Raw genomic sequence first — 12,058 nt, forward strand, 5'->3', positions numbered from 1 at the left:
TTAAATTCAGAAATTGCTTTCAAATGAAAAAATTTTAGAAATATCCACTCCTGTTTGTCCTATTCCCAGGGAAAATGAGAAGCAACTCTTCCCTCTTCCAAAACAGTGGGTTTCAAACTTAAATATGCATACAGATCATCTGGGGAACTTGTTAAGATATAGCTCATTCCATATATTCTGATTCTGTCGGTCTAGAATGGAGATCAAGGGTCTGCATCGTAAGCAGACACCCCAGGCAATTCAAAATAGGTTGTCCATGGACTGTGCTTTTAGAAACACAGCTCAGATCACATATTTTAATGTCATGTAGGACCTTTATTCATTCTTTCCTAACATTCTTAATATATTTAAAAATACTCTTAAATAGTTTAATTCCATGAATGGTTTTTCTTTTAAGACATTTTTCAATAGTTAATGATTTTATTTCACCTTCTGGCTTTGCTCCTATTATCCACCTTTCACTTAAACTGCAAATTATGTCCATTTTGGAAAGTTCAGGGGCTTTAGGTTTTACTGCTTCCCAGCTATGTGAACTTGGACAGAACACCTACTCCTCCCCATCCCTGTTTACCCCCGTTTCCTAACCTGTGAAATGGAGTTAAAATATACCAAATTCGTAGGATTATTGTGAGGCTTGTGCCTGGTGCATACTAGGCACACATTAAAAGTTTATTCCTTTCTCAAACAGAATGTAACATAGCAAACAAGTTACTTCACCGTCTTTTTAATTTCTTTCTTTCCTTCTTTTTCTTTTTCTTTTTTTCTTAAACTAATGGCTTTTAGGTTTAAGGTTGCTTAGGGAGAATCCTTCTTGGGCCTTTCTTCATTGTAGTAAGAAGATTGAGGCTCTTATTTGCTTGTAACGGAATGTTTTTTGTATCTTGCAAGTGAGTTTCAAAAGCTTCAAAAGCTAGATCTGGAAAGAATCCTGGTTTAATATGATAGTGTGCAGCTTGGTGATATTTTCAATATTTGTTGCTGCTAATTCAGAGTGTTTTGCCAGACCTGTTGATGTATGGTTTTATAACTATATTTTAAAAGATTTGGACACAGTTTATAAGCATTACTCATTTTAAGAGGTATTAAAAGGATAAGGTCATTTTAGATTCAAAGAGAGCAGAATATTAGTAATAGTCATCAGCTTTTAAAAATAAACTTACATCCTAATAACACATGCAAACACATATCTGGGCCTGTATTAATTGATAGCATTCAAGGATATGGTTAGAATTGCAAAAATGCCCATTAATGTATGTAATTCTTGGCATTAAATTGCCTATTTGAATGTAGCCTATTAAATCTGAAATGCTATATAATGACAGACTTTATTATAATCTAATCTAAAGCCCTTGAACTTTCTAAAATGGCATCAACACAGATAGCAGTTTTCAGCTTGTTTGTACGGGTGGAACCCTGGGGAATTTTATTTTTGGCATTACACTTGAAAGTTGAAAAGCTCAAGTAACAGTAAACAAATTGGCCATCATCACACACAGCTCTCTAGTAGAATGATAGTATCTTCCAGAATCTACATAGTACCCACAGTCATTGCACTTGTCACCTGGTGACCCTGTAGCCCTTTGTCTCCAGGAGATGGAACTGCTGTGTCTTCTTAGGTGCTCATGAGGCCTCACCTGGTACCAGAACACAAACCATAGGTCCACTTTTTGCAGTAAAAACACATTTTGTACATGAATCAGAATTCGGCAGGACATCTCTAAAAAGTTAATGATGCCCTGGCTGAGAAACCCTGTGGTATACACTAGTCACATCCAGTCCAATCCTGAACTTTTTTTTTTTTGGAATATATTCTTTTAATTAATTAATTATTATTGGGGGGGGTAATTAGGTTTATTTATTCATTTTAATGGAGGTACTGGGGATTGAACCCAGGACCTTGTGCATCCTAGGCAGGCATTCTACCACTGAGCTATACCTTCTCCCTCAATCCTGAACTTTTATGTACAAGTTTTGGCAGACCTGAGTGAAGATCTTGTTTCTCAGCCACTCCTGTTGTATTGAAGGTACTCAGGTGTTTGTCATTATAGGATAGGCTAGACAACAAATGAGGCCAGCTTTGCCTCTGGGGCTGATCACCGTAGCCAGGGTCTCTTAACCAAGGCTGCTTCTGAAACATATGACAACTTTAGTTATTTAACCAAAGATACGGGTATCCAAAACTGTAATGTGCTTGGAATTTATTTTTGGTGGGAAGGAGCTGCATAATCCACTGGTCAGGAGCCTGATCCTTGGAGCCAGGCAGGGCTGGGTTGAGTCCAGCTCTGCCTGTTTCCAGCTACAGGACTTTGGGCAAGGTGTTTGACTTCTCTAAACTTCAGATTTTTACCTGAAGAATCAGGATAATAATTCAGTTTTCCTCAGGAAATTGTGCAAATAAAGTGTGGTAATGAACAGACCATGTTTCTCTCAAAAGTCTGACTCATAGTAAGATCTCAGTACATGTCAACTCTTAGTATTCACGTGCTCTAAGATGTGGACTGACTTAGTTTTTCTCTCTAATATAGTTATCTAACACTATTAAATAACTTCCCTTTCCTATAGTTACTGAAATTTATCTGATTTTATTTAATTATTTGGTATGATTGAGTTCCATATTGTTTCCCATTGCTCTAGGTTTCTGGTTTTGTGCCAAGTAAACACATTATTGTGATTATTGCTATTTTACATTATGTTATGATATTGTCTATTATCAGTCCTAACCAGAGTTATAAAAAGATTTGGGCCAAGTACAGCAATGAAATGTGTTTTAAACAATGGGCCCCCATGGCACACACCAAACAAGGGAAGAGTTCTCTGTTGAAGAAAAGGAGCCTTCTTAAAGAAGGGACACAGGCCCTGCCTCTCATGAGTTTTCATTGTGGAGACTAAACTCCCTTTACAGATAATCAGAAATTATGTTGAAGTGTGAACTTGTACATCTCTCCTGCCTCCTAGACTGGATGTGATTTGACGGATGTGTTGCCTGCTTGTGTCGTTGTCATGGGGGTTCCAGCTCTCTGTTCATTCCTCAGACACCCATTGCGTTAGCCTTAATCACAATAAACTCACTGAACATAAATGAGAGCAGTATTGGTAATTCCAGAGGAATTTGCATTATTCACCAACAGTCTCAGGACATAGGGTTTGCTAGGGCACCGCACACGGTGGGGCACCTCGGCCTCAATTGGTGCAGGTTGGGGGCATCTCCTGCCACAGAGATGCACGAGGTTCCTAAAGTGATGCTGAGCAGGCCTGCCCTCCCCTATCCTAGTTGCTAGCGTCTTTCTTGGAGGGCCGGGACCGCACTTCCCAACGTTGAGACCAATAAATGCCGCCCTTAAAATATCCCCTCCCCCCCCCCCCGCTTTCGCTAACCTAGGGACTGGCGGGGGGACGGGGTGGGCGAGGGGAGCGGGGCGGGGGGGTCGGGTTGGTTTGGGACGGTGGTGAAGGCCTCGGGCCGGCCCGGGCCTTGAGAACGCCGGGAAGCTCTGGTTCGCGGCGCGGCGCCGAGAGGGTTAAGGCGGCGGGGGCGGGCCTCGCGGGCCGGGCTCGGGGCCCTTTGTTAACAGGCGCGTCCGGAGCGGAGGCCGAGACTCGGCCGCGGCCATGGGCGGGCGTGCGGGGCGGCGGGGAGGCGGCGTGGCGGGGCCGCGGGGGCCCGGGAGGGCGCGCGGGGCCAGCTGGGCGAGCCGCGCCTGAGCCGCGCCGCGGAGCCAGCCGAGGGCGCCGGCCCCGACGCCGCCCGCACGCGAAAATGTTGGAAATCTGCTTGAAGTTGGTGGGCTGCAAATCCAAGAAGGGGCTCTCGTCGTCCTCCAGCTGTTACCTGGAAGGTAAGCGCCTGGCCGCCGCCGGGAGTGGGTCTTGGCGGCCGCGTGTGCGCCGCCGGGCCTTCCTAGGCCTCGCCCGCCAGCCCGCGCGCGCTCCCTCCTCTCCCTCCCTCTCCCTCCCTTTCCCTTTCCCTTTCGCTCTCTCTTTTTCTTCCTCTCGCCCGCCCCTGGGCCCTGCTGCCGAGCTGGGAGGGTGCGGGGCTCCGGCCCCCTCGCACTGACCCCGGGAGAGCCCACGTCGGGATGGCGAGGTCGCGGGGCCCCCAACTGCAGGGCTTCACCCAAAAGTTTGAGAAAGCGAACTCTACAGGCCTGAACCGCCTTGGGAGCCCACGTTGTGGAATTTCCACCGTTAATTGGGAATTATGTGTCAAAAAGGTCGACCTGTGTTTGTGAAACATACGATTTTCATTAAGTCTCGTGTACAAAGGGAACACGGCTCTACCATTTATGGATACAGAATTTCAAATGATCTTTCTGTCGTTCCTCCCCCCCCCCCCAATCTTATCTTCAGACCACAAAGAGATCTTAGAAATTCTCTCACTTTTCGGAGGAGAAAAGAGAAATTACACATTTTAAGAAGGCATTTTTGAATGAGTCCAGAGTACTTGGAAGGGAAAAGGGTAACCCCATGTTAGGTTGCTCCAATAAAGCCTCAACCTAGAGCATTTCACTTTCGCCCTCTCTCCATTCTACTCTTTCTTCTCTCATCCCATTTTTTCCCTTTCCTGTTGGTCTTTTTTTTTTTTTTTTTTTTTTCCTATTCCAATAAGGTGACAACGGGGGAAGAAAAAAAAAAAAAACAATTGAGGATGTTGAGTGGTCTGTCCTCATTTTGTAGCTTTAGGGTGAATCTGAAGTTTATCTGATTCAGGGACTGGTCCACCCAGACTATTTGCTTTCAGTAGAAAGGGTACTTCAGAGATGCAATCCTGTTGCATTTCTCTGTCATTTTTATTTAGGACTTAAAATAAGAACCAAAATGTAAAGCTCATTTTAGAAGAGGTAGAATTTCTGCTAAGTGCCATGAAGTTGTAATGTTTTTCTTTTTAAAATGAAGGAGAAATAAACAGAGGCCTTGTCAATTGTCTGACCTATTTTGCTTTTCTTTCCAACTTTTTGACTTGAGTCACGTGTGTGGCTCAAACCATATACCAGTGGATACAGGTGAAACCTGTTAGCCCTTTTTGCCACAAGATATGTACATTGGTCCCCTTCCTTCTCTGGGATTTTGAACCTTGGAGAAGGTGCATCCAGATGGAGTAGGATCACAAAATCTAGCATTTGGAGGGAGAAGATGGTTTATTTGTCCTTAAAAGTTGGCATCTGAGCAACCCAAATCATCTTCAGTTAGTATGTTGCTTATTTTCCAAGTTGCTCCAAATTCTGGACACATTCTCATTTACATCTGTAACGAGTTAGTGTTAGGCGTTATCATCTCCATTTTGCAGATGGCTGCCTAAGGCGGAGTAGATGAATGGACTTTTGTATCTGCAAAGCTGCAAGAAAGTTTAGGTCACAGAAATGCTGTGACGTTGTTGTTGTTGTTTTGGAGGGTAAACAGGAGATTTAGTTCTTACCTGGCTGGTTTAATTATTAGTTTTGGTGGGGGAGGGGAATCTAAACTTATTCCAGCATGTTTTGAAATAATGTTGACTCTCAAGTCTCAAAAGAAAAATTCTGGTTACAGCAGACTGCCTTGGGTTAAGGCTTCATCAAGGAGGGTTATCAGTCTAGCAATTCTTTCTTGTTACTGAGTTCTTTCTTTGGTTGTTACGTTTAATTGGAGAAAGTAAATGGAATTATTGTTTTGTAGTTGAGAGAACTTAACAAACCTCAGTGATCGTTTCTTAAAGACTAGATGTGCTATTAGTCGCTTGGGAGAAACACTTGCCAACATCTGGATAAGTAATCCAGCCTTTTTGCTGACATCTTAAATCAATCAATCAGTGTTTATTGACACTCACTCGGGGCCCAGGCATCCCAGGTCACAGAGAAAATTGAATATGGTTAAGTTTTCCATTCTGTCAAAGAAAGTTCAGCCATAAATGCAACTTGATCATGCATCTGTTTGCTACTTGGGTCTAGCTGTCATAACAACGATTATTAAATGCTTACTGTGTCCCAAGCACTGTTTCAGCCTTCTGTAGGATTTAATTTGCTATTTCTCATGAAGGTGTTGTTTTTTTTTTTTTTCCATTTTATAGATGAGGAGACTGAGGCATCTAAAAGGTAGGAAACTTGTCTGAGGTCACAGAGCTAGCACGTGGTGCTGGGATTTGAGCCCGTTGCTGTCTGGCTCCAAAGAGCCCAGTTTAAACCACTATATGCTTTACCCGCTGTGACTGTTTATCTCCTTTGAAACTCTCTGTGGATGTTAAAATGGTATCTTCAGAAACACTCTGATGCCTAAAAATAAGGGTTTTTTTTTTCTCTTCTAGAAACCTAATACTGATAAAAATGATTACCTTTAGCCATGGAATTAAAAATGTTTAAATGTATATTAAAATAGCTGTACATGATTTAAAATTTTTAAAAGAATAGTGAAAAGTAATTCTTTCCCTTATCCAGTTTCCCTACCCAGAAGCCTCACTTAAGTTTCTTGTGTGTCCTTCTAGAAACATTTTATGCAAATGTAAGTATTTATAGCATTTGAATTTTGTGCTCCAGCTTTGTGAAAACATGTGTTTATAGCAGTATCTCTTCACCATGATCACATTTAGCTTAAGGTTGTTTCTTTGGTCTGCTTCAAGCACAGAATTTTCTGATTATTCCATCCCTATCCTGGAAGTGTGAAAGAAAACGTGAACATTAGCCAACTGAATTCTTTTTTTTTTTTCCAGTTTACTTTTATTTGCTCATATGTTTGTATTTGCATACATTGTACATGAATATTGTACATGGGCATGTTAGTTCTGTATTGTGGATTCAAAAACTAATGTCTGTGAAGTGAACTCTTCTTGAACTTTGAAAATTTACTTTACCGGCCCGCTCTTAAACGCTTCTTTTCAGCAGTTAACTTTCTGGCGAATGCTTTATGTGGTGCCAGCCACACAGATACACTTTTAGAACTTCTGCTTCAGAGAAGCTTATGCTCTCTTTCTAAATACTCTCTCCTGAGGTCTTCAAATGCTTCCCTTGTTTTAGTAACAAAGAAAATCTGAAGCTCTTTCTGTAACTTAATAGAAAGCCAGTCAGCCCTTTTCATTTAGGGTTACATTGAAATTGTTGAGCATTTATGATGTGACAGTTCTTGGCAGCAAGCACTTCATGGACATCCTCACTTAATTCTCATACCAACACTATGAGGTTTCTAGGGAAGAGGAGGAGGAAGGGCCCCAGTTCACTTTGGTTGGAAATACTTTTGAATTTGGAGGCAGGCGATCCCAGTTTTTGGCTTTCAGCTTTTTGTTTCCTTACCTCTGTGACAGAGCAAACATTCTCTGTCCAGCCCACCTTAGAAGCTTGTTTTGATGATCTAGGAGATGATTCAAGTAAAAGTTTTGAAACCAGTACAGTGCTAAATGTGTGTTTATGCTGATGTGTGGTTCTTTTGAAATGTCCTTAAATCCAGGCAGTTTTATATGACCGAGATATTGCTGAAGTCTCAGTCCCATGTGAAGCACGCAGCTCCGGGGCCAGTCTGCCTGGGCCCGAATGCCGGCCACCCTGTTCTCTGAGCCTCAGTGTTCTCATTTCTAAAATAAGGCTCAGCGTGGTCCCTACCTTCTTGTGTTGGGAGATTCACATGAGATATTTCATTTAAACTATGCACAGAGCAGGATATTAGCATATGTTAGCTGATATTTTAAGTAAATATTTCATAGTCTAAAATAGTATTACCAATTTCACTAACGCCTTAAGTGATGATAGAAATGAGCAAAACCCACCCATAGTTTTTCTTGTTGTTAAGAAAACAGTTTGTTTCCAAGTTTGCTTTGATGCATATAGTTAATACTTCTTGTCCTTGGTTTTAAGGAAAAGTATTTTCCCTTCATCTGACCCTTTATTGTTCTCATGGTATTTTCCTTGTGGAAGAAAAAAATCCCATTGGTTCATGGTTGGCATCTTATTTCTTCTGTCTAGAGGCAATATTTCCACAGCTCCAAACATATGAAAACTGAAAATTTCATACTACTTATTATGTTATTGTAAAATCAAATGGTAATTTTGCCGGTATAATCACTGATCTGAAGTAGAAACAGGAAAAATTATTGATGGATAGGTTTTTAAAAGATGTAACATTGTACAACATGATGACTATAGTTAACAATGCTATGTTGGATATTTGAAAATGCCTGAGGGAGTGGATCTTAAAAGTTCTCATCACAAGGAAAATAATTTTTGTGGTGATGGATGGTAACCAAATCTTGTAATCATTTCACAATATGCACATATATCAAATCATTATGTTGTATACCTTAAACTCATACAATGTTGTATGTCAATTATATCTCAATAAAACTGGAAAAAATAAAAACGTATTTTAGCAAGAACTAAAGATCAGATGAGACATTGGAAGAATTTAACTTTTCCTTTGTAATGGTGAATCATAATTAGACACACAGAAGAATGCTTTATAAAATAAATTCTTAGGTTAGTTGTGTTGTGATTTTTACTTTTTTTAATGGAAAAATTTTAGCCCGTAACAAAAGCAGACAGCATAATGAACTCCCTTGTACTCATCACCCGGCTTTCACAATTACCAGCTTATGGTCAGTCTTGTTTTCTTGCCTAGTGAAGTTATAGTTGGCCATTTGGAAGAATAGTTTGCTAGTTACTGACTTTTGAGAAACTAACATTGTCCTCAGATCATGACAGTTGTTATTCTCTGGAATTGGTTTTCAAATCCTTCTTTCTTTCTTAATACACACCTTAGGTGCTTTGTTATACTGTGTGTGTTGGTTGGCAATGATAGAGAAGACAGACAGACAGATGAAGGAGACAGAGAAGGGGGAGATACAGACAGACAAGTTGAGACAGGAAAGGGGTGAACAGAAATGAGAGGGAAGGAGACAGGGGGCTGAGACAGGGTCAGAGGGAGGATGGGGGTGGGGGAGAAGAGATTTCGGTGCTGGGTGGGGTGGGGGGGTGAGCAAGATGGTGAGAGAGGGGTGCTAGAGACTGCAGCAGACTGACAGATAGGCAGCTGATGGATGGATAACCAGAGGGAGAGGCAGATGAGTCACTTCACCTCTTGCTTCCATTTCCTGCCCTCCCAAGTGCACTTGTAATAGAGGCTCCTCAGTGCGGTTGTGGGGTTTTAGTGCAGACAGAGTGCTGGGCACAGCGCTGGCACTCAGCAAGGGATCGATACGAACTAGCTATTATTCTGTCACAGTCAGTTGCATACACTTTAGCCTTATTGCTCTTAAATTCTCTTTAGAGACCTAATCCTTATCAATCTCACCAGTCCTCAAATTGAGCTAAAAGCATTGTTATATTGAATAACTTAAAATTTAATTTAAAGGCCAGCCATTGCTTTTTGGAGCCAAAATACCTTTTCTTTGGTCACGTTCAATTACTCAAATTCGCGATAGGAATAATAATGGCTAATGAAACATTTTGGGGAAAATTCCTGCCACTGAGTAGCACCTTCGCTTCAGTCACTCAGGTCTAAACTGACCCAGGAGCCTTGATGATGCTTTAAAAGAGAATAGGACATGTGAAATGAGTGCTTTCAAACTATCCCAGGCCTGGCAGGCCCCGGGGGAGGCTTTCAGTCTGTTGCAAATGGCCTGTAACAGAATTAAAATGCTTTTATGGTTAGCAGGCTCACTGTGGACAGTTTGAATTTGGGCCAGTGTAGGCGTTCGTGGAACCTTTCCTCCCCTACAGACAAGAAGTGTGTGGAGGCCCCAGGATCTCACCCAGCTGTCTGCCTGTTAGGGGACTGTAACAAATCCTGTTTCTTTTGAAAGCACAGAGAGATGTACTTCGTGTTACACGTTGTTTTAGGATCTTGGCCTGGTTTACATTCCATTAAAAAATGATTGTATTTCCTAGATCTTGATAAAAGTTTTCCTGGTCAGGTTGCATTTGCTTTTCATCTTTACTGTCTGTCATTTCAGGTTAACAGATAATTCAGGTGCACCCTTCAGTCGTGACTTAATATTTTACTGTGTTGCTAAAACAAACAAGTAAGTGCAGGGTGTTCCACAGTTGAGTTCCTTTTAAGAAACTTTGGTGCTGTTGTCCTGCACTGCATTAGGCAGGTGCTGAAGGCTCTGTGATAAGGGTGCTTAGTCTGCCCCGAAGGATTCACATTCTTGTGGAGCAGCCCTGTGGTGCAGTGCCACTCCTGCATTCACGCAAAAACTCTCTACATGTAGTAGGTGTCGAGCCCTCCTGAAGCCAGACTAGGTTGATACCATTGTGCAGTTAAGAAGCCGAGGCTCCAAAATTAATATCTTAACGTTGTGGTGGGCTAAGATTTGAGCAAGGCTTGTCCACCCTGGAGCCCAGGCTTGCTGTACTGCAAGGGACTTGTGAACAGATTCCTTACTTGTCCTTAACAGATACCATGTCCTCCCCAAATGAGGTGAAGGGGAAGTAAGCAGTGAGGCGTGAGGCGGTAGGGAGGCAGAAAGACCGGTGGGAGGTTTGCTAGAGGTAGTGAGGGCTGGAGGATGAGGGTAGACTGGGGAGGCGTTCCAGAGAGAGCGAATGGCACGCGTCAAGGTGCGCACACACAGGTGAGGCAGCTGCAGGGAAAGTGCAATCATCCCAGCCGTTTAGGGAGGCTGGGATGAAGAGTAGGTGTCATGGGGGAAGATGGTCCCAGATCAGACACCAAAGGGCCTCATGTACTCACTTCTGGAGCTGGGGCTCCTCTTGTAGAGGTGGTAGTAGTAACAGCCCCAGCCATTCTCTGCAGGCCTGTTCCATGCTAAGAACAGTGTCTCCCACATAGTCTGCAAACTGCCAGCTACCCTGCAAGGCACGCAGTAGGTAACACTGTTCCTTATGTTGCCACAGGTGACACTGCTAGTAAATGTGACTGAGGGTTGACAGGCAGGCTACCTTGCTTTGTTTTCTGCCTCTTGGCCAGCAGCCATCTTGATGGACTTTAACAGGAGAGTACCTTGGTCAGATTGCATTTTAAAAAGACCAACTCCCCTGATGGCAGTTTGGAGGTGGAATGAAGGGGACAGGTGCCGGGGGCACCAGTCAACGGTGTGGTGGGACATGGAAAGCCCAGGACCTATCAGAGAGTTAGGAGGAAAACTGGCCAGAATATGGGTGTGAACTTACTGGGGTAAGAGGGAGAGGGGATGTGAGTGACAGGTTCAGAATGGTTGGAGATGGTGGGATCTTATTTTGTATTGATGTTTCTACTCCATTTTCAGCAGTCGTAGACTTCTTTGACAATAGATTGCTAGGTGATACACAGTTCCTTTTATTAATGTTTTGCTTTTTGGTGGAGGGAGGGGGACAAGGACTGTTTATCTTCAGAAAGGCTAACATTTGGACTGCAGATAGGGACAGAGATTAGGGTAGAGAATTCCATTTTATAAAATTGGCTAGGAACATTACAATGTAAAAAGATTTTGGGAAATAGTTACACCTTGGGCTAATTTAAATAACTTATTTTTTAACTTTTTATTTTTTAAAGGAGGTTTCTCTCGAAATCCACTTAATTTATTGCCCATAATGCTTATAAGTGGGAAGTAATAAAACTGCATATACTTAAAAAGAAAATTGCATAATTTGGACTTTGCACTAATTTATTACAGCCCCCTTTCTAGGCCCCTCTCCCTGTCAGATGATGGGGGTTCTCCTGAACCAGATCTGTAGTGTAGAGGATGTGAGCCTAGAAGGCCCTTGGGGTCTGAGATGGAGTTCAGGGGCTCCGTGTCCTTGCATGGAAAAATATTAAAATTTTATTTCACTAAATGCTAACTGAAAATTAAATTTTTTAAAAGAATGTAGATGACAGACTACAATAATATTAGCAGTACTTGTTACTTTGTCACCATTAGAAATCAAATATTTTCAAAGCACACAACAATTGGGACTATTACTTACACTCATCACTACTGTGAAATGACAGTAGCTACTATTAGAGCTTGTTATTAATGTGTTAATAAAGAAGCATATATTTGGGGGAGGGTATAGCTCATGTGGTAGAGCACGTGTTTAGCATGCGCGAGGTCCTGGATTCAATCCCCAATACCTCCTCTAAAAAAATAAACAAACTTAATTACCTCCCGCCTCAAAAATTT

At 42.2% G+C, this 12,058-nt stretch overlaps 1 protein-coding gene and 1 non-coding gene across 5 annotated transcripts in view; one reads left to right on the top strand and one right to left on the bottom strand.

Moving 5' to 3' along the window:
• ABL1 (ABL proto-oncogene 1, non-receptor tyrosine kinase) overlaps window positions 1-12,058 on the top strand; it is a 123,061-nt gene that overhangs the window by 77,077 nt on the left and 33,926 nt on the right. Inside the window, exon 1 of one of the 4 annotated variants that reach the window (XM_031450709.2) lies at window positions 3,671-3,836. The exons of 2 other annotated variants lie outside the window; for them this stretch is intronic. In XM_031450709.2, coding sequence (XP_031306569.1) covers window positions 3,758-3,836 — 79 coding nt within the window. In that variant the 5' untranslated portion in view covers window positions 3,671-3,757. Of the gene's footprint in view, window positions 1-3,670; window positions 3,837-12,058 lie in introns of those variants that run through there. One more of the 4 variants, XM_010984216.3, reaches the window with a different exon arrangement.
• On the bottom strand, window positions 1,869-1,943 carry TRNAP-AGG (transfer RNA proline (anticodon AGG)). Its single transcript has one exon. It is a non-coding gene; the product is annotated as a tRNA-Pro (tRNA).

The sequence above is a fragment of the Camelus dromedarius genome, chromosome 10 (genome assembly GCF_036321535.1).
Source record: "Camelus dromedarius isolate mCamDro1 chromosome 10, mCamDro1.pat, whole genome shotgun sequence".
NCBI lineage: Eukaryota > Metazoa > Chordata > Mammalia > Artiodactyla > Camelidae > Camelus > Camelus dromedarius.